Genomic DNA, 22,102 nt, shown 5'->3' on the forward strand with positions numbered 1-22,102 from the left:
TCTCCCTTCTCCCTTGGCAGTGACTGTTCACTTAGAGGAGGGGAGGCTTCTCTTATATTGGAGATTTTTAATTATGTATTTGGAAGGCAGAATGACAGGGAAGGAGGGGGGAAAAGAGAGACAGAGAGCGTGAGCTTGCTCTTTCATCTGCTGGTTCACTGTCCAAATGGCTGCAATAGCTAGGGTTGGGCTAGGCTGAAGCCGGGAGCCTAGAGCAGCTCCATTCAGGTCTCCCACATGGGTGGCAGGTGTCCAAACACTGTGACCATCTTCTGCTGCCTTCCCAGACACTTTAACAGGTAATTGAATGAGAAGCAAAGCAGCTGGGACTCCCAACAGGTGCTCATATAGGATGTTGACCTCATAGGTAGTGACTTTACTTGCTGTGCCACAAGGCCCCCAGAGGTTTGCTCCTGGACCCAGCATCCCACTGCAGCTGCACTGCACTGAGGGCTTATGTTTGAGCTGCCATTTGGTAGGCCAGGTGGTGCCGGCATTTTTGAAGTGGCCTTGGCAGAGGCGGCAACAGGAGGAGGCACACCCCTGCAGGCGGTAACACTCCCACCGGCAGGCCCAGAGCTCGGGGCTGGGAGCCAGAACTGCTACTTCACAGCCTGGCTCTGCCACTGCCTCAGTGTGTCCCAAGGCAGGTCCCTTCCTCTCCCAGAGTCTTATTGTCCCACTTCCGATGCTCAGGATGGCTAGCTGCTTGATACCTCTGGTCTTCCTAACAGAGGGAGACTGTTAGGGGAAGGGTGTTGCGGCAACTGGGTTTGCAAAAACAATCTCCTCTTTGTTTTATTTCCTGGGGTCAGGAGACAGAATGCCCAGGTGGCAGCATTTGTGCCCCATTCCCACTTGGTCTTGCTGCATCTGAATCCTGGTGGAAATCACTGTTCCCTGCTCTTCGCAAGGTGAGTCCATGCGAACAAGCAGCATAAGACCCCAGGAACAAGCCCAAAAGCTGGAGCCCCATGAGTGAAAGCCAAAGATCATAGCCTTGGGCTGGTGGCGCTCATGCAGGTATATTGCAATGCTTTCTAAGAAAGTGATTCTGGGGCCCAGCAGAGGATGCATCCAGCCTGGCCTTGAACCTCAGGGCTACACTCATCCCTTTGCCTGAGAGAGGCCATTCGCCATCTGTTTTTGGCAGGTACCAAGGCTCCAGCGCACAGTGGCAGTGGGCAGGGCTCCCTGGGGGCACCTGGTGCCAACCTGGTACCTGCGACTGAGCCAAGCGAATGCACAGGGTGATGTTTTCACTCGCCCTTCTGCCCCAGGGATGTTTTCCCTCTTCTCTTTGATCCTTAGAATGCTTTATCAGATCAGCACAGAATGGTACCTTCCTAACCCCGTGGAAATAATATCTCAGTATTATTGAGAATGCAAAAGAAAAAAAAAGTTCCAGGAACAAAATTAAAATTGGTTGAAGTAATTAACACGAAGTAAAACTGGCAACAGCTAACACTGCACCTGGTAAAGTATGTTATTGACTAAAAATTGACAGAAGAATCAAATCTTCCTGACAAATTTTACATCTGTAGAAGTTGGCTCCAGAAACGTTTTCTGATAAAAATAATTGCCACAAAAGAAATCTCCATAGTGGCAAAAGTTCTAAGGCATAAGGGTTGGTGTAGCCCAAAACTGATCACAAAACACAGACATTTCAAAATTTAGAAATGGGGCCAGCGTTGAGGCAAAGCCACTGCCTGTGATACGGCATCCTGTATCAACATCAGTTCGTGTCCTGGTGGCTCTACTTCCTATCCAGTTCCCTGCTAGTGGCCTGGGAAAAGCAGTGGAACATGGCGACCAGATGAAGCTCCTGGCTTTGGCCTGGTCCAGTCCTGGCCATTGCAACCATCTGAGGATAAACCAGTGGTTGGAAGATCTCTTTCTCTCTCTCTCTCTCTCTCTCTCTCTCTCTAACTTTCCCTCTTTCCCTCTCCTCTCTCTTTCTTTCCCTCTTCTTCTCTTTCCCTCTCCTTCAAAATAAATAAGTACACATAAAAATTATTGATGTCAATTAAAATAATCCCAATAAAATAAAATGGGGCCAGGGGAGAGATTGTTTAACTCTATTGAATAGAAAATTGATCAAAGAATTAGATCAACTTTATGAATCTCAGTAAGAACCATTTTCTTCATAAAAAATCATTGGTACTGATATAATTCCTGACAAAATACAGATGCTAGGGACTGTCCCCTAATGATAGCTGGTTAGTAAATAAAAGTTAGATAAAGGAATGAGTTAACAGTAAAATGAATTGTACATGCTCAGGGTCGCTAGAGAGGGACCAACCTACAATGGGCATACCCAATTTGTGGCTAGAACCTAGTCCTTGAAGGATGCTGAATATGGAGGTGGGTATGAATGATTCATAGAAGAGGGGTGGATCCAGTTGGGTCTGAGTTTTCTGGGGAGTAGGGCTAAGAGAACAGGTGGAGTTAGCTTTCTGATTAGGAAGAAGAAGCAGGGGTGGAGGCAAAGCAGTGCCCTTGAACCCTGTGGGTGGGTGACAGGGCCTGTGAATGTGTCTGTTGTACCATCTGAGCCCCTCCTCCTGGCAGCTGCCACAGGCTGTTGGCTCCTTCCTCCTAGGATCCCTTTTATGAACTCATTGCTGCTGTTCTCAATGGAATATTTATTTGGTTATTGCGTACTTGTTTTGTTATATAACAACGCTGTGCTGGAATTTGCATACAAAATTTTAACCTCTGTAATATGTACGTTGAGTGGTTTTTAGAATACTCAGAGTTGTGTAATCACCACCAGTATATAATTCAAGAACATTATAATCAGCCTCTCCCTCTCAATACCAGCAAAAGAACCTCCATATCCCCTGAGAGTCACTCTTCCATCCTCCCTCCCTGGCAACCACTCATTGACTTCCTGTTTCTATGTGCTCGTCCATTCGAGACCATTTGCGAACATGGGGTCATGTAACATCTGGTCTTGATGTCTTGTTTCTTGATTGGCATTGTGTTTTCAAGATTCATCCATGTAACCATGTCTGTACTTCATTCCTTTTCATAACCAAATAATGATCTATCAAACGTATGGGTAGTATATTTCAGCATTTGCCAGTCAGTGCACATTGGAGTTGTTTGTACTTTTTGGTCATTGTATATAATGCTATTGAGTGTTCCAATGCAGAGTGTCTTTGTATAGATCTACCTATGTTTTCTCTTGGGCATAGACTTGGCAGAAGAATTGCTGGCTCGTATAAAAACTGGGTTCGTGGCTATTGATTTTTAAGTTCAAGTGAACCGTGTGTGTTTAGGGGGCAGATCACCTTTGACTGGCTGAGCTTCCAGGAGGGAGGTTGGTTGCCTGCAGCCTGGTCTCTGCTGGGCTCCTAGAGTTCATTGGAACCTTAGGTTGGTCCTTTCCCCTGCCAGCTTCAGTTTTCTGACCTATGAAATGAGATTAGTACCGATTTCTGCTTGTCTCAAGGGCTCTTGAAAGTAATTGCTACTTGCCAAGCCTGTCAAGGATCGTAGAGTACTTCTGCTTGCTTTAGCTCCTCTGTTCCTTGACTCTGCAAGTTGGGTGTCATTGCTCTGGTTTTACTCGAGGAAGCTGAGGCTCAGGTGACAGAGATTCCATGTGGGTCAATGGCAGAACCTGAACTAAAACCTAGATGCATCCCCGGCCAGAAGCACTGCCAAGTTCAGTGCCTCTCCTGCCACCCCAGGATCCAGACACAGGCTCTGAGGCAGAGCAAGCGACTGGTAGAGAAGCAGCAGTGAGGGTTGTTGCTAAAGTCCGTCCTCATCTGGTTGACTCTGGGTAAGTTGCTGCCTCTTTCTGCAGCTCCATTTCAACATCCACAAAATGAAGACAGTCATTGGAATTCATGGCACTGGGACAGGGCTTGGGAAGGGGTTGAGAGGCTCACAGGAGTTGAGAGGAAGATGATTAGAGAGCACAGGAGGAATGTTGAAGAGCATGCATGGTGTGGTGGGACCAGCAGGGAGAAGTGGTTGGCTTCTACGCTGGGTAGAGCTGGAAGGAGGAGCTCCCCATTGGTTCCTGGAGGCAGAGCAGCAAGCAGGAAGGCCTTTGGTAGTCTCAGGTGTTTTCTCACTGGGGTCTGGGAGATACCAGGAGGGGTTTCCAGGAGCCTCAAGTGACCCCCTGTCTCAAGAGTTTTTGAGTAGACTTACCCTGCATACACCCTGACCCTGAGCTCCAGCCCCAGCCCTGGCTGCAGATGCCTGGGAAGGGGGGCTTGTGTGATGCCTCAGTTATCCCAAGTGGTAATAAAACACTTTAAATTTATTGTGACATTTGGATTTAATTAAAAAGTACACACTTAGGGAAGTAGAACATAATGGGGAGAGAGGCAGGGTGGCTTTTCCCCTCCTTTCTTCCCCAAACTAATTAGCGTTGTATTTTAAATTGTTTATGTGCTGCTAATCATCGTCATAAATCATTTATACTGAAAAAGACACACTCGGCTGTGCCCGCCGCGCGGGTTCTGCTCGCCGGGCTCTATCGCGAACAAATTGATCTGGAAGTGAATTTATTAACCACTGGGGAAGAAATCATTAGTGCTTTCTCTAAACATTCCCCAGGTACGCTTTATTGCCGCAGTTTATGCTGTAACTAAAAGGAGCATTACCCAGGCTTGGGTTGTAATTTCCTCACCAAGGCAGCAGCCCACTCCCAAGCTCCGGGTGGGAGGCGAGGGGGCGTTGAATCCTCCTCTCCCAGGTGCAGCCTGGTGACCTCAGCCCCCTCTCCCGGGGCTTCTCATTCCGGAAGAGCTCCCCGGGAAGCCTTGCAGGTCTGTGGCCTTGTCATCTGGCCTGTTGTCTCAGATCTGCTGGCTGGCGTGTTTATTTTTATGAGTGTGCTCGGAAGTTGGGTGGTGGCCAGGGGCTTGAGGGAGCGTGGAAGGATCAGAGAGGCTTGTTGTAGACCGGCTTCTTCTGCCACCACCCCCAGAGAAGGGGAAGGTGCCAACTATGGATTAGTTATAAACTGGAGGCAAGGGGAGGGAGCTGCCGTGGCTAAATGGGGAGCCACAGCAGGAGTTGGGCAAGGCCAGGGCTCCCAGAAATATCCTGTGTCTAGTTCTGGGGTTGGCTCTGAGCACTCTGTCCTGCCCAGGCTCACCGTACTTCCCATTGCAGGGCCCTCAGTGCTGCCTCACCTTCCAGACCTGGCCTGGACAGATGACAGGATCAGCTCCCGGGCTGCAGACCCGGGGCCTTGGATGATGCATCCGCCCGCCCTGGCAGCACCCACGGGTGCCTCTGTCTCTCATCTCCCAGGGCTGCACCTCAGGATGCTCACCGTGGGCTCTCTTCCCACCAGGCTTCCAGAAGGGAGATTGACTTCTCAATCAGGGTACAAATTCCTGTCTGTGCTCCGGGGTGTCAGGAGCTCTGGGGCTCTTGCTCTCCCACCCACACCCCTGCCCACTCCCTCACCCTCCCAGCACCCTCCCCAGCCCTCGCCTGGGACCAGCCCCGCAGCCAGCAGATGGACCGAGGCTGCTCCTCCACAGTGGAGGAGGCAGACCCCAGCAGCTGGCTGGGCTGAGCCTGCCTGGAGGGGCCCCTCTCTGCGCCTGGAGAACACATTTAAAAGTTGGAATTCAAAATTGATTTTGAAGGGCCCTAATCTCCGATCCCCTGGTGCTTGCGCTGTGTCTGCAGCTCCTGCCAGACTCTCGTTTTCTGGTTCAGCGCATTGGTGCTCACGTCCCTGATGCTGTGAAATTGAGACTCGGCTGAGAGTCTGTGTCCTGCTTCTCTTGTGCCGAGATTGCAGGCCCCTGGGGAGCCCTGTTTCATTAGGGTGGGCGAGGCCGATTGTGTAGGTGCCCAGGGAACAGCAAGCCACTGTCTGGGGAGCAGAGCTTCCGGAGGCTTCCCCTCTGCGTCGCCCTCCACCCACCAACATGCAGCTCCCTACAGCACTCTATTGAGGATCCTGGGGGCCCGGGATGACATGGGGCTGGTGGAGGCTGCTGGGCCTGGGATCTTGTGAACCTACTGTGATGGCCATATCCTCCCACTGGCCCCTAGAGATTCAGAGCATGCTGGGAGGGAAGGGCAAGTGAATTTGTAAAAATGGAGGACCCTCTATTGGGATGATTAGGGAAGATGGGTTGGTGTCAGAGTGGGACAGTGCCCAGGCCTGTACTAAAGAGAGTAAGAGTCAGCTGCTGGCATTACCCACCAATGCCTGCCACTCCCTGAGGGCTGGGAGGATTTGTGGGTACAGGAAGGTGTGGAGGGGAGACCTTGTCCCTCCTGGTTCTGTAGGGGCTGGAGGACAGGATTCTGTTTGTCCTTCTCTATGGAATAAAGGTTTTGTGTTAGCTGAGTCAGCTGCAGATCATTGCAGCAGGACCCAGGGACTACTGCAGGTGCACCTGCTTTGCTTGTTCCTGCAGGTGCCTGGCAGGGGGTGTGTCACAAGGATGAGACAAGCTTGATGAAGGCCCCCATCACAGGGAGCCTGCCTGACCTGAGGAAGTGGTGTCTGCATAGACTCCACTCAGTCTCTTTGTAATCGGACTGGTGCTGCTGTGTGCCTGTACACTGAGACACAGTGGTGTACAAGACAGGGCCTGGAGGACAGGCCTCCATAATACTGCTGGGCTTTACTTATCTATTTTTTTTTGAAAGATTTATTTATTTTTACTTGAAAGGGAGGGTTACAGAGAGAAGGAGAGACAGATCTTCCATCCACTGATTCACTCCCCAGATGGCTGCAGTGGGCCCAGCTGAGCTAAGGCTGGAAGCCTCCTCCAGGATTTCTACACAGGTGCAGGGTCCCAAGGACTGGAACCATCATGTGCCACTTTCCCAGGCCATAAGCAGGAAACTAGATTAAAAATGGAGCACCCAGGACAGGAACTGGCACCAATATGGGAGTTGCCCATATGGGATACCAGTGCCACAGGTGGAAATGTGACCAACTACACCCTGGCACTGATGCTAAGGACTTCTGTTCTCATGAGAAAAACCCATCACTTTTCTTCAGTTAACTCACAGAACAGAGAAATGATTACAAATTGTGTGATGAAAAACTCAGAAGGTAATGACTGGAATGGGAAGGTCACATCAGCTGGGAAATAAGGAAGTCAAAGAAAGCATTCCCCAGGCCTGGCATCATCGCACAGTGGGTAGAGATGATGCTCAGGATGCTCGCATACAATTTAGAAGCACTGGTTTGAGTCTTGGCTGCTCCATTTCCCATCCAGCTCCATGCTAGTGCACCTGGGGAAGCAGAGAAGGATGGCCCAAGGGCTTGGGCTCTTGCCACCTATTTAAGAGACTCAGATGGGAGTTCCAACCTTGCCCAGGCTGGGACTGTAATAGCTGTCTGGGAAGTAAATCCAGGTGGAAAACCAATCTTTCTCCTCTGAGGGAATGCCATTTTAGCTGAATCACGCGGATGGGAAGCAGTCGACTGTGTGAAGAGGCAGGGAAGACCCTGAGACAGGAAGGAGGTCCGGAGTGTGGCTGGAGCTCAGTGTGTATGTGGAGGGAGGCAGGAGAACAAGATCTCATGAGAATGTCATAGGTGGGATGAGTTGTGTGGACATGAATCTCTGCCCACTGGAAATTGTGGAAGGACTTTACCCTGAGCAACAATAGACCTTAGTTTGTTGTGAGAGATTTTTCCAGCTGCTGTGTAAGGAATGGCTTGGGGGTATTTGGCACCAGAAGATTGGTGGGGACTGTGCTGATAGTGTGATCAGAGATGGGGGACAGTGTTATGGGGTAACTAGTAAAGCTGCTGCCTGTATCACTGGCAGCCTATACGGTTCCAACTGCTCGACTTCCAGCCCCCCTCCCTGCTGATGTGTCTAGGGAAAAGCAGCAGAAGATGGCCTAAACGCTTGGTCACCTGACACCCACATGGGAGACCTGGAAGAAACTCTTGAGTACTGGCTTCAGTAGGACCCAGCACTGGTCATTTGTGGCCATCTGGGGAGTGAACCAGCACATGGAAGTTTTCTCTGGAACTGTGATTTTCAGAGAGAGAATAGAGGTGGTGGTGGCTCTGGAAATGAAAGGAAGCAGGTGGGAGGGGTTCAGGAGTTGACAGCGACATGGGGGTGCAGGTGAGAATGCTGGAGGTTTCGAGGTGACAGCTTCAGGGTCTGGATTCGGTGAGTGCTGTGAGGGAAAGCCAGGGGCCAGGTGTGGGGAGAACATGTAGAAGCCTCCTTTGGACCTGTGGCATTTGAGACATGTCTGGAACTCCTGGAAGAGAATGCCTGCCACAAAAATGCTGATGCAGCCCTGCTGTGAGCTCACTCCACCTGAAAACCCCAGCGAGCAGGTGCAGCTTCTGTTTTGGAGTTACCTCGTGAAGCAGCTGCAGGAAATGGCATGAGGCTGTGGGAACAGCTCCCATGGGTGCCAGCACCTCAGGCCTTGTCCTGGCTCTTCTTGCAAGCTCTTCGCAGGGTCCCTGCCACGGTCTCAGTGTGGATGTCCTCCCATGTCTCCTGTGGTGGATTTTGATCCCCGTGCTTCAGTCACATGAGTGGTTCTCTTAGGAGTGGGATTGGTGCCCTCCTAAATGACACTCCCTCATCTCCTTTGCCATGGGAGGACCTGTTGAAATGAACCAGGAAGTGGGCCCTCATCAGGAGCCTTGACCTTGAACTTCCCAGCCTCTAGAATTACGAGAAACAAACCTCTGGTTTGTTAACCTCCCAGGCTATGGCGTTGTTACAGCAGCTCAAATGGACAGGGACCGTCCCCTAAGGCTGTCGGCACCACACTGGGCTGGGCATTCCTCTGAATTCCCAACCCCTTCATCTCTGAGTGCTGAAGGCCACTGTGCATTCAGACTTTCTGTGCAGGTAAGTAGGAGATGCTGCAGCAGGTGCAAATGGGAGCTGTTCTCTCAGCTTCATGCCTCTATCAAAACAGGCTGCAGAAAGGCTTCCTGCTTCCAACACCTGCACATCTGCTTGGGGCTGTGCCTTGCAGAGCCCATGGGAGCTCATGGCTGCTCGAGTGTTTCCATCTCAGCCTTTAGCAAGGTCCAGATTAGGTCCCAGTGAACGTTTGCTTTTATTTGCTTAGATAGAAGATGGTACAATGCTGCCCCTGGAACAGGAAGGGTGTGGGGGCATTTTCTGAACAGCAGTGGGAGCCTGCAGCCCAGCTGGGCCAGGCACAGCTTTGCACTAGAATAAGGTACCTGATTGCTCAAATCTCAGGGTCATGGGTGCGAGAGTTGGGAAGTGAGAATCCCCTGTTGCACAGTAGGCATGACTGGGGTAATGTGGTTTTCATCATCTGACTGAAGGTTGTGGCCATAGATGCTAGGGATGTGGCTGGCTAGCACCTTCCTGGACTCTCCCTCCTATGCTGGCTGAATGGACCAGAAGGATTTTAGCACTTCAGGAAGGGCAAACATTGCTGGATTTCCTAAAGTTCTTACCCCTCGAGCTGAGAACTTACTGAAGACTGGCCAGTTCCCTTATCCTGTGCTGCTGGTTGAGGCTGGCCCTGTTGTTAGAGCCCTGGGTCTGGAGGCCTCTGCTCTCTCCACAATGGCTCAGCCTCCTCCCAAGGCCATGGCCAGCTCACGGCTGCTTTGTCCCTCTCAAGGCTGCCATGTGAACCCCTTGGTTCTGCTTCTATATGGCCCTGCTCTTTCCTAGTCTAATCCCCTCTTTGTATGTAGTTTCTGGTTCATTGGCCATTGATGGCTGGACTCAAAACCCTTCCAAAGTCTTAAAGCAGCCACAGTTCTAGAAAGACCAACAGAAGGGCAGGCATGGTCTATGACCACACAGTGCCCCACAGGACAGTCTTCCTCCTGGTCCTGACCTACCCCAGTTTCATGCCTGCCCTGACCCAGCCTCGTTCAGCATCGAGGCTACACAAGAGAACCACACATCCTCAGGCAGGCTGGGCAGGGAGGCCCTGGGGTGTGTGTGGGTGAGAACTTAAACTCTGTAATCTGACAGGCCAAAATTTTCATCCTGCCTTGTAACCTTGGATAGGGACCTGAACCTTCCTGGGCCTCTGCTGCTCACCTGTGCTTCTGAGTTAATATGTGGAGTCCTTGAGGATGGACAAGGCATGTGACACCTTGCACAGTGGCTGTTGAATAGATGGTGACTTAAATTACTCATTTGAAAGGCAGAGTGACAAAGAGAGATCTTCTACCCACTAGTTCACTCTCCCAATGGCTGCCACAGTTGTGCTAGGCTGAAGCTAGGAGCCAGAAATTCCATTAGGGTCCCCTACATGTGTGGCAGGGGTCTAGGTACTTGAGCCATTGTCTGTTGCCTTGCCAGGCACATTAGCAGAGAACTGGATGAGAAGTGGAGCAGCTGGAGCTTGAACTGGCACTGTCCTATGGGATGCTTGCCTTCCAGGGTGCACACTAGCAGGAAGCTAGAGTTTGGAGCAGAGCTGAGACTCAAATGAAGAGCTAAATGCACAAGTCCCACATGTTCAGTTCAGTGACTTTCACATGTTCCTTCCTTGTTTAAGCACTCAGATCAAGCTAGAGGACCTGCTTGGTATCTCATCCTTCCACATGCCTCCTCTCATCCCCTCACTCCAATCACTGTTACCCTGACATTGGATCAGTTTTGCCTTTTTAGGAACTACATGTGAATAGAGAATTAGATGTACCATTTTACACCTGAGTCCTCTCACTCAGTGTTATGCTGTGTGTGTACTAATAATTTATTATTTTTCAGAACTACATTCTGTTCCATTGTGGAAGTAACCAGAGCTTCCTATCTGTTCAGTGTGGATGGACATTGGTGTTGTGTCTCTTAGGACAAAATTCTGAACATTCATACATGTCAAATCTGGTGGACATGAGCTCTCATTAAAACATGTATTTATGTATTTGAAAGACCGAGTGACAAAGGGGATAAGTGGAGGTGGGAGATAGAAGGAGAGAGAGTGGGGGAAGAGGGGAAGGGAAGAGATAGAGAGAGAAATTTTGAGGTCAAGAATCTATGCACTGGTTGAAGCCAAGAACCTGAGCTCCCTCTGAGTCTTTCACATAGAGGGCAGGGTCCCAAGCACTTGGATCATGTTTCATTGCTTTCCCAGGCACTTTAGCAGGGAGCTGGGTTGGAAATAGAGCAGCTGGGACTCAAACCAGAACTGTAATATGTGAGTGCTGTATATTGTGGTATAACGCACTGCAGAGCAGTGGCAACCTCATCAGCTCTCTTGTTACCATTGGGCATATACTTAAGAATGAAACTATTGAGTCTTAAGATATTTATATCAATTTTCTTGGCTAATTGCTTTAAGGTACTGTGTCAAACATTGTTATAAGAACTTCAGTCCATTATCTAATTTAATCCTCAGAATGATCCCTTCAAGGAGGTTGGCCTCATTTAGCAGGTGAGCAAATTGAGGCAGAGCAGCAAGAGATGAAGCCAGAATGGGAGCTATACCATACCTCTGCTCTGAGCCTCCCCTGAGAGAGGGGATTAATAGAAGGTGCCAGACCATCCGTGGAGCTGACCCTGGCCCTGGAAGCCCTTGTCTCCCTGCCTGGTGGGAAGCTGGAGGCCCGGGAGGGCCTGCTTCCCTTCCCCCACCTGACCCAGGAAGGCTTGCCCACCAGTGGGTGTGCAGGCAGGCGGTAATGAGCGTGATCTAGGTGGCTGTAGCTGCGCATTTCAACAGTTGTTCTCATTGGCTTTTGATTCCAAATGAGTAGGAAATGCTATTAGTTCAGGCCTGGCCTGGTGCGTGGCAAGGCCCTGGGATAGGAGTTCAGTGAGATGAGAAATTGTGGAGATAAAACTGGTGTGAAATGGAGGCCTGCTCACGAGGCTGGATGTGTCCGTGCGAAATGAAGTTACTTCTGAGAAAACGAGATTTAAAGAGATTCTGTGGAATTAGATTACACTTTCAAATTTCCGTATTCAAGAGGATGGATGCCTGGGAGGAGCCGCCAGCCAAAGCCGCTCCAGGTGTGGGCGTGGGCCCAGGGACAAAGCACACCTTGCAGGTGGCAGGGACTTGATGCCTAATTCCACAAACACACCCTCCCCCTCCTACAGCGGCGGAGGTGGGTGTGAGGATCGTGGGGCTGAGCTGCTGACACCCCTTCTGGATCTCTTCCATTCCTTCCATGGCCAGCTCTCCCACCGGGTTTTGTTCAAACTAGAGCTTGAATTGGAGCTGTCACCCAGTGTTTAAAAGAATAGCCGTCATGTACATGACTGCTTGTGACATGTCTGCAAGTTGGTGTGAGGATGTATTCGCACGAGCGCCCCTATACACATGCGTGTCCATACTCGCGCATGAGCTTTCTGGGGTGCACAGGCATGCATTTTCCTGCAATGTGCTGAGCAGCGGCCATGTGCCAACTCTGTGCTGGGTACTGGAATAAAACCCTTGTAGGGAGATATAAAATGGACCCAGTCCCTCCTCCTTGTGTGCATACAAGGGTAAGTGTGTGTGTGTTGCTGTGCGTGTCCAGCCACGTGGTCCACATCTGCTTCCTTCCCATGAGTCTTCTCGTTTGTGTCACCTCCTACTTGGGTGCCCTAATGCTCAGCCCCGATGGCAGGTTGCCAGGGCCTGTATGTCAGGGCTGTCTCATGCCTGCTGCGGGCAGCCTTTTGTGCCTCAGTTTCCCCCTTGATAAAATGGGAATGATAAGGGTACCTAACTGCTAAGACAGTTATGAATGAAGTGCTTAGAAACAAAGCGCTGGTAGGCATTCAGGAAATGCCTGCCCCAGAGCAGGGAGGGAGGGCTCCTGGTGAGGAAGTCCTAGAACTGCACTTGGGCGGCTGTGCTGTGCAGGTTCTGGGCAGGCCTGAGCTGAGTTTTTGCTGCTCTGCCATGGGATTCCTGAGCACTGGTTTGGAAGAAGGACTGAAGTGTGTTGAGGGCTTAAGAACAGCACTGGGGCTCAGCTCACAGCACTGTCTCCAGAGTAAAGTTATGAGACTGTCCCCTTGCACTGTCCCCCTCTGAGCTGCCGTAGCCACCCTTCCCACTGGCCTGGCTGCTGGCCAGGCAGGGCTGATCCCTTCCACACACACTTGCATTGACCACACACTAGTCTTTCTGTGCACGTTTACACTGACCACACTTACACTGTCCTTTGAGTAATGCTGGACTCTGGCCAGTGCCTGTGTGGCTGTAACCATGGTGGCATACTCCCATCAGTTGATTGCTGCCCCAGAATAAGTGCCCCTTACTATTTTGGGGACCTGAGATGGAGCTGTACCATGCTTTCCTGGAGCTGAGTGGGTGGCACTAATCAGAACTCACAAGTGCCTGCCTGGCCGTTGGTTTGGTTCTAGCGTGTGTGGCAGGTGTTCCCCTGGGTAACTCCACAAAGTGCTGTTTTCACACCCACGTTTGCAAAAGATGGAAACCAAGGCACACAACTGAAAATGGTAGAGACGCAAATGGAGTGCTGGATTGTAAGCTAGCTGGCCCACTCATCTTCAGAACCTCTAGAGGCTTGAAACACAAGGAATGGCTTAAGAATTCTTCCAGTCAACCCCCTAAACTTCAGGGGGTCCATCCCAAGACACCCCCATCTTGAGAAGATGCCTGAAAAGATAGAAAATAGCGGACTTTCATGAACTGTGTTTTCCCTCCCTGTACCTACTTAAGAAAAAATAAAAGCCCAACAACAATAACATAATGACATAATTGTAGTAATATTCTATAATCAGATTATGTGAATGTGGTCTCTCAAGAATCAAGATAAATGCGGCTACTGGGGGACTGAGGCTGATCTTGGATCATGGAAAGGTGAAACTTGGATCCAGAAGGTGAAGCTTCTGGAAAGGAGGGGGGGCACTGTGGACTGAACCTGACACATAAGGCAGGGCTTTGGCATTTAAGATGTTAATGTCACTGTAATAGAGAATCTGAGATCCGTAGACCACACTGGTTCCATGATGCTTTCTTGGCCTAATCAGATGTGATCAGGGTCATGTGTAAGATGGCCCTGGCTCTTAGTAAGGTATTTATATGCCGAGGTATGTAGGGATATGGGTTTCATGCCCAAAATCACTTCTCAAATGAATCAGGAAAATAAATTGCAGGTGCCTAAGCGAGTAGATGCTTAGGTGGTGGTGAAGTAGCGAGGGAACAAGGGAGGTGGTAAGGCGGGCAGTTAAGAATAAAAAGGATAGGGCCCGGCGGCGTGGCCTAGCGGCTAAAGTCCTCACCTTGAACGCCCCGGGATCCCATATGGGCGACGGTTCTAATCCCGGCAGCTCCACTTCCCATCCAGCTCCCTGCTTGTGGCCTGGGAAAGCAGTTGAGGACGGCCCAAAGCTTTGGGACCCTGCACCCGCGTGGGAGACCCGGAAGAGGTTCCAGGTTCCCGGCATCGGATCGGCACACACTGGCCCGTTGCGGCTCACTTGGGGAGTGAATCATCGGATGGAAGATCTTCCTCTCTGTCTCTCCTCCTCTCTGTATATCCGGCTTTCCAATAATAATAAAAATCTTTAAAAAAAAAAAGAATAAAAAGGCTAGGAAACAGGTGGGAAACAGGAAAAGGAGACCTGGTAGAAGATTCCTATGGGGGAGAGTTGGTAAAGTGCACATAGGAATTCTTTTTACTGTTCTTGCAACTCATGAAAACTTGAAAAGATTTCCTTTTTTAAAAAGATTATCTGGTTATTTGAAAGGCAGAGTTATGGAAAAAGGGAGAAAGAGAAGTGGGCCTGGGAGCCTGCAGGCTTGGCCGCGTGAGAAAGTTCACACGTTGATTCAAGGGGCCGCATGGGATGGGCGAGGAGAGTAGGAGTTGCTGAGGACTGAGGGTGTAAGGGGGGGAGCCTAGCCTGGTAGATAGTGCTGGGGGCTTCTCTCTGAAGAGGAAGGAGGCCATGGCTACCAGTATGTGGCAGGGGCCTAGTGGCTTCCGGGAGCCCCTTCCCATCACCTGTCACCCACTCGACTGCCTGGCCTGTTCCCAGATGAAGGAACCAAGGCTAAGTGTCTGGCTGTCGTCAACGGATGAGTCAGATGGGGCTTCTCTCTGCAGCCCAGCTGCCTCCTTCCCCCCCAAACCTACTCCCACCCACAGCCTGCTGCCGTTCCACCACAGCAGGAAGAGGTAGGCATTGAGGTTTTGCTTTTTGCTGCTCCTGTGCCCATCCCACCATCCTGGAGATTGGGGTCCCCCATGACCCGAGTGAACCAGTATACTTGGCTGGACCCGGCGTGAGCATCTGCGCATGTGTCTGGGCATTTGTGTAGGCACAGCCATCAGGCCTTGTAAAATATCAGTGTTTTCATGGGTGAGTGGTAATTACTGGGTAATGCTTTAAAACCTTTCCTGAAGGAGCGCAAAGCTGTTTTTCTCTAAAGTCAGGAGTACATTAAAAGGATTACCATGTAGATTTGATTTTTAGATAACACTAAAATGGATCCCAAATGGACTTGGGCAAAGGGATGCTATCTCCTTAATGGAAAGTGCACGGCCCGAGGCTGGGCTCCCAGAGCCAGGCAGGGGTGGAGGTGGGAGGGAGGAGTCTGCAGGGGGCTGGCTGGGGAGGAAGGGCAGGGGTGAAGCTGGATCCTCTGGGGCATGCTTCGCTGTTTGGGGAGCAGCCCTTTCATCTTCCCAGGACCAGTCCAGCGAGGATGGGTTGTGGTCCTCCGGCACCATTTGGGCTCCCGGCTCCTCCTCCCTGCAGTGAGAGTCAAGGGGCTAGTTCACTCTCCTCACTGGGCACATCAGGGCCTAGAAGAGATCTGCTCTGTACCCCTGGCCGCAGGGTCCAGGCTTGGAGTCCAGTCCTAGCCCTCTCCACTGCCATGATCTTGGTCAGGTTTTACCCAGGACCTCAGCCTTCTGGCCAGAAAAAGCTGCAGGGTCCCCAACTGTCCTAGAGCAACCTGGAGCCACTGGTGCTGGGTGCCTCAGTGGGACATGGGATGTTGAGGAGCAGCTATGTGTGTCTGCAAGAGTACATCAGAGCCTGGTGTTGAGTGCCTCAGGGGGAGGGGTGCCCAGTCATACAGATAACCCATGTGTCCGAGGCACAGGCGAGGGAACCCAGGGCCATGGACGGCTCCACTCTTTGTGGCTTCCATGGAGTCCTACTGCAGAGGGGGTGCTGGCTGGTATTGGAGTCCACAGTCCTGCAGCCAGGCTCTGCAGCTGGGCACGCTGGACCTTGAGATTGTGAGGCCAGTTTTTCAGGAGGCATGCTGGATGGAAGAGAGGGTAGGCCCCATGTCGCTGATGCCAGGAGGTGGCCCTTCCCCATGCTTTGGGAGGAAGCTGCCACCAAGGCCCCGAGGTTTTCCCAGCCAAATGCTCTATTTCTGCAGACAGGCCTATCCCATTGGGGGACTGGGGTATGTGACTCAGGACTCTCTCTCCCCATGTTGTGGACTTCTTCCTTAGTCCAACTGCTTCCTGAAACCTCCAGGAGGCCAGGACCAATGGGAGAATTGGAGGCAGAGGTGGTGGCACCTGCAAACAGCAGTGGACTGAGGCCAACACACTTCTCTCTTTCCTCCCTCTCCAGTCCCCCACTGGACCTTGGAGGCCAGCTGGAGAGCAGTTGGCAAAATGGGGAAGGGATGGGGAAGGCAAAGAGACTCTAAGGGTGGGTCTCTTGTCCCAGAGCCAGGAGAGGATGCCTTGTCAGCATGGCTATGCCCAGAAGTACCCAACTTGGAAGAGCTGGCCAGGCCTCGCTCAGGCACAACGCAGCATGCTGGACATCTGAGGCCCTGCCAGGGCTCCACCTGGGCTGGGAGCAGCAGGGGGTTGAGTGGTCTGTCTGCAGAATGGGAGCATTCGACTAGAATGCAGCACTGCCAGGGAGAGCATGGCCCAGCCACTTCCCCATGGGCACAGGAGCTCCACACTGCCTGCTTCTTCCTGGGAGGGTCCCGGGCACTGCTTGCTTTCTTCTGGATACTTCTGCACTTCTTGATTGCACCAAAGGACTGGGTAAACACACGGGCTGTGTGGAGAAAGACCAGGATTGGCAAACATCTCTAGGGAGTGGCAAGCAGACCCCTGTGCGTAGTGAGAACCTGTTCTTTGTCCTGCTGCTGAGGAGCTTATTGGGTGGCGGCTGTGTGAGGAGCACCCCAGGCCTTTGGGGACCAGGTGTGCACTTAGCAGGGACTGGGATGAGGAGAGCAAGGGGGTGCTGATCAGAGAGGCCAGGCCTAGAGCAGAGCAGCCTCAGGGGAACTGTCCCAAAGCTGGTAGAACTGGCTGTGCCATGCCACCCAGAGGGGAAAACAAGGGCTCCCAGGAGCCCCAAACCCCATTCCATCTGTCTGCATCCACCTACAGGTGTGCCGATGCTGTCTGTCCAGCCCAAGGGGAAGCAGAAGGGCTGTGCAGGCTGCAACCGCAAGATCAAGGACCGCTACCTGCTGAAGGCGCTCGACAAATACTGGCATGAAGACTGCCTCAAGTGTGCCTGCTGCGACTGCCGCCTGGGAGAAGTGGGCTCCACACTCTACACCAAGGCCAACCTCATCCTGTGCCGGCGTGACTACCTGAGGTAGGCCCACAGCCCTGCCAGGCACCACGCTCCCAGCATTCCCCTACTCACTCACTCCTGGCCTGCTTCTCTGACACCTGGCAGAGGGGGCACATGGCTGTAACTCTTTACACTTGGCCCAGAACAGGTCCGAGACAAACTTGGTGACTGCTATGTGCCTCAGCCAAGCTCCCCAAAGGCCCCAGCCTCCACCAGGTGTTTCGTGCCCCCCTATTCCAGAGACCTGGGACGGGACACCTCATAGGGGCTCTAAGGGGCAGGTAAGGGAACCCTGGCTCCCCTGGGCCTGTTCTTCCTACTGCTAGCCTCTCCCAGGGACACCCCCTCTCTTTCCAAGTGGTCTCTGCCACTCAGGGTCCCACTTGCCTGGGGAGCCATGCCCTAGGAGGAGGATGGCTGACTTGGAGATCGAAGGCCTAGGTTCAGATCACCCCTGAGCCAGTGGCTTGTCACCTGCTCCTTGCCTCAGTTTCTTCTTTGTGCAGTGGTGGGAAGAAGCATTCCTCTGAGTTCTGGCTCCCCTCCCCTACATCCCCCCAAACCTCATCCCCCTGGGGGCTGCCTCCCTCAGTTAACTCTGCCCAAGGCCATTCATGACATCAGCAAGGCTGGAAGGAGGCCACAAAGCAGAGGTCTTGGCTGAGGCCCAGCACCTGCATTTGGCTCTGGGCAGGCTGCTGGATTGTGGCCGGGCCTGGTGGGGAAGGCTGGCCCTTGGCGTTAATTAATGGGTCGGGGCCAGGGCTGCCAAGCTGCTCTGCTCAGGCCTGGGCCTGTCTGGGTGCAGAGTCACCAGGGGGGGCTCTCTGCTTCCCTGACGGGCTGGAGATTGACCTGCTGCACCCGCTCTTCTCTGGGCCTTTGCAGGGTTTTTCTTTTCTTTTTTTTTTTTTTTTTTAAAGGTGATACACTATGGCTTCATGCTCCTAACTGGGGCTTGAAAGAAGGCAGAGGCCCAGAGAACGGGTTCAGGAAAGATGCTTCTGAGATTTAGCCCTTGAAGGAGGGACTGAAGGGACCTCCAAGCCTGGAGGCTCGAGACATCTCCTGGGGGCTGCACCCACCAGCCATCTGCTGGATCCACAGGGAGGGAGGGAGGAGGGGATGGCTTGGCAGGAGAGCTGGAGGGTACTGCCAACTACCAGGGGCTGAAGGTATTTTCCTCTCCCCCCACCCTGCAGAGGCGAGGAGTGACTTTTTGGGGCCAGGGCGTCTGTCCTGCCCCCTGGGCGGCAGCCGCTTGTCAGGTTGCCCTTGGCAGGCAGATGCTGTGGCCCAGCCTTTGTCTGCCTTTATCTGAGCCACCAGGCAGCTCAGGCTGATGAATAATGGAGCCAAGCTTGTCTGCAGGCGCCTGGAGCTTGAGCCGGACAAATCGGGGATTATAGGAGCCCCCCCCCAGCCTCCTCTTGGCCCCCTGGTCTCACTTGGCACTTGTTCTGCTGGTGTGCAGAAAGGAAATGGCGAGAATCCTGCCTGGCTCAGACCGTTGGAGCGTCCAGCCAAGGCCTGGCACATGTGGGAAGGGAGAGCTTTGTGGCACATAGCTCAGAGAAGGACATCTGTCCCAACTTGGGCCAGGTGCCCTGGGAACTTCTGTTGGGTATCGCTGCTGTTGGGAAAGCACCCTTTTCAATGGGGTCATCTTAGCCAGTGTCCCCATTTTTCAGAAGGATAAACCGAGATTCTGAAAAAAGGGAATGGGGGCTTAGGCAAACGACTCAGTTTGCAGCAGGAAAAGCACCACAGACTTGAGAACAAACACTAGGTGGAGGAGTCCAAACTACTTTTTTTCTTTTTCAGCAAGATTTATTTGTTTGTATTTAAAGACAGAATTTCAGAGAGAAAGAGAGAAAAGTCCTCCATCCACTGATTCACTCCCGAAATGGCTGCAACAGTTGGAGCTGAGCTGATCCGAAGCTGGGAGCTTCCTTGGGGTCTCCCATCCAGGGACTTGAGTCATCATCCTCTGTTGCTTTCCCAGGCCACAAGCGGGGAGCTGGATAGGAAGTGGAGCATCTGGGACATGAGCCAGCCCATATGGGATGCCGGCACTGCTGATGGAGATATAATTTACTATGCTACAGCACCAGTCCCATGTGCTCTGCCCTTTTTATCTCTGGAATGGGGAGTAGCAGCAGTCCCACCTCACAGGCTTGTCATCGAGATTCAATGGGTTAATCTTTGGGACGCTCCTGGGACAGGGCCTGACCCCTACTGAATAGCACCGGGGAGTTCTGTAACAGGATCTCTGAGTTTCACAGCGTCCCAGCAATGAAGGGTGATTCTGGTCTTGGCTTCACTGTTAAGCCTCAGAGAGACCTCACGCTGGCGGGCGGCCTCTAGGAGTCGGCCCTGTGTGTGTGCAATCTGGAGCCGATTCCTGGGGCCTAGCAGCTTCTGGTGGCTTGGGGGTGCTTGAAGGACCTCCATGGGAGCCTGAGAGGGGCCCATGAGACTGACAGTGGCAGCTCACCCCCTGTCCCTGGCCCACACTTCTTACTGGGCTCTCTGAAGTGTGATGCCTGGCAGATTCCAGCTGCTGTGTCTACAGGTTCTCACACCCTTGCCCAGCCCCACGTGCTAAGCCCACCCTCCCTGCCGGCCACTGAGTCCCCTGTGCCCCTCCCTTGGCAGGCTCTTTGGCACCACTGGAAACTGTGCTGCCTGTAGCAAGCTGATCCCAGCCTTTGAGATGGTGATGCGGGCCCGGGACAATGTGTATCACCTCGACTGCTTCGCCTGTCAGCTCTGCAACCAGAGGTGAGTGCTGGCCTGGTGGCATGCCCCAGCTCTGTGCAGGCCAGCCTGAGGGCTCACCGGGCTGTTCAGGAGTCCTGGGGAATCGTGCTCATGGATGAGGCTTCTCTTTGTCCCTGTGGCTGGGCGTCCCTGTCGCTGTGAGCCTGCTTGTGCAGGTGTGTTTTCTTCATGCCTGGTCCCTGTGGCAGATGTTCATGTGAGTATAATAGATAGGTGTGTGTGTTAGCTCACTGTGCTTGCATGGTGTGAGTGTCCATGTACATGTGTGTGATGGTGTGTAAGTGTGTTAACGTTTTCATATGTCTGTGCACACGGAAAGAGTATTGTGTGTGTACTGTGTGTGCATGGTGAGATATATAAACGTACACACATTTAAAGTGTGTGTGGATAAGAGGTATGTATCCTTGTGTCCTGTGTCTTGGTGTGTCCCTTGTACGTGGGCATGACATGCATTCTGGTGAGAAGGGGTCACAGACTGGCAGGGGGGAGTCCCTTTAGGGAATGCCATTCACTTTTGGCCCCACTCCTGTGATTGCTGGTTCTAGCACAGCCCCTTTGGTGATCCCTGGGGCCTTGTGCAGTGCCCCAGCCCTAAGGTAGTCCCCAGGGACCTGTCAAACCAGGCTGGGACCTGGGAACCAGAAGGCAGGCCCTTTTCTGAGGAGTTCCCAAGTCAGGTAGGAACTCTTGCAAAAGTTTACTGTTCACAGAGAGAGGCACCTGATGGGAATGCTCTTCCAGCTGGGGGCTCTGGTCAGACCCACTGCCGGGAGGGCTTGATGAAATTACAGCACCACCTGGTGGCTGGACCGGGATCTGCGCACACTGAGCCTGTGACCTTAGACTCTTAGACTCAAGACCTCAGCCACCCTGGGGACCTCTTTGGGGGATAGGGCTGGATGCCCCCATACTTGAGGAAGACTGGGAAACAGAGGCTGGGCCAGAGAGGAGACCATAGCATGGAGTTTTGTTTGGGAGGAACATTGGAGGGCACTGCAGATTCTGCTGGGAGGAAAAGTGCCCGCTGGGGTGGGTAAGAGAGGGCATCTTGTCCCTCCCTCCTCCACCTCCCTCTATCTCTATCCATTCCTCTGAATTCCTCCTCTCTTTCTGGAACTAGGGTGAATTATTCCTGCACCTCCCTGCCACTCGCCCCTCTCCCCCTCCAAGACCTGACCCTGGGAGGCCCTGGCTCAGGCCTGTCCCACTACCCTGGGCAGCAGGCCCTGGCTGTGTAGTTGAACAGGTTTGCTGCAGGCCCCTGGGCCATGCCCCCCTCTGGAGATCTCAGGCAGCAAACTCCCCAGCATGACTCGCCTCCCACCTGGGTTGGATCCGGTCTGGAGCCCTCACTGCCCACGGGGTCTCCTCCCATGGCTACTCTCTCTTGCTTGGATTTTTCCAGATTTTGCGTGGGAGACAAATTCTTCCTGAAGAACAACATGATCTTGTGTCAGATGGACTATGAGGAGGGACAGCTCAACGGCTCCTTCGAAGCCCAGGTTCAGTAACGCCCGGCGCCTGGCCTTGGGCCCACCAGCCCGCCTACCCGCTCACCTGGCCGGCCGAATCAGAACTCCTCCATGCCTTGGCCATGACGGGAGTGTGGCCCTTGCTCTACTGTCGCCGCCGCCCGTCTGTGTGTGACCCCTCCTGGGGCCAGGCTGCGCCTGTACAGTCCGTCTTCTGTATATAAATGGGAACATTTATTTTATGAGAAATGTAATGCGATTTTATTACTGGCGTGGATTAAACTTATGAATGCTTCCGGGGAGGTAGCTCCACATTGTTGCAGTGACTGATGCTCAGCCCTGGAGGGAGGGAGGGGCTCCACTGGTGCT

The 22,102-nt window shown here is 52.6% G+C and overlaps 1 protein-coding gene across 3 annotated transcripts in view; it reads left to right on the top strand.

Moving 5' to 3' along the window:
* The window catches only part of LMO1 (LIM domain only 1), a 38,009-nt gene extending 15,974 nt beyond the window's left edge, over window positions 1–22,035 (top strand). For all 3 annotated transcript variants that reach the window (XM_058662489.1, XM_058662488.1, XM_004593810.3), the window contains 3 exons: window positions 17,285–17,498; window positions 20,136–20,261; window positions 21,667–22,035. In XM_058662489.1, coding sequence (XP_058518472.1) covers window positions 17,285–17,498; window positions 20,136–20,261; window positions 21,667–21,772 — 446 coding nt within the window. In that variant the 3' untranslated portion in view covers window positions 21,773–22,035. The remainder of the gene's footprint in view (window positions 1–17,284; window positions 17,499–20,135; window positions 20,262–21,666) is intronic.
* Window positions 22,036–22,102: the final 67 nt, after the last annotated feature.

The sequence above is a fragment of the Ochotona princeps genome, chromosome 4, assembly GCF_030435755.1.
Source record: "Ochotona princeps isolate mOchPri1 chromosome 4, mOchPri1.hap1, whole genome shotgun sequence".
Taxonomy (NCBI): Eukaryota; Metazoa; Chordata; class Mammalia; order Lagomorpha; family Ochotonidae; genus Ochotona; species Ochotona princeps.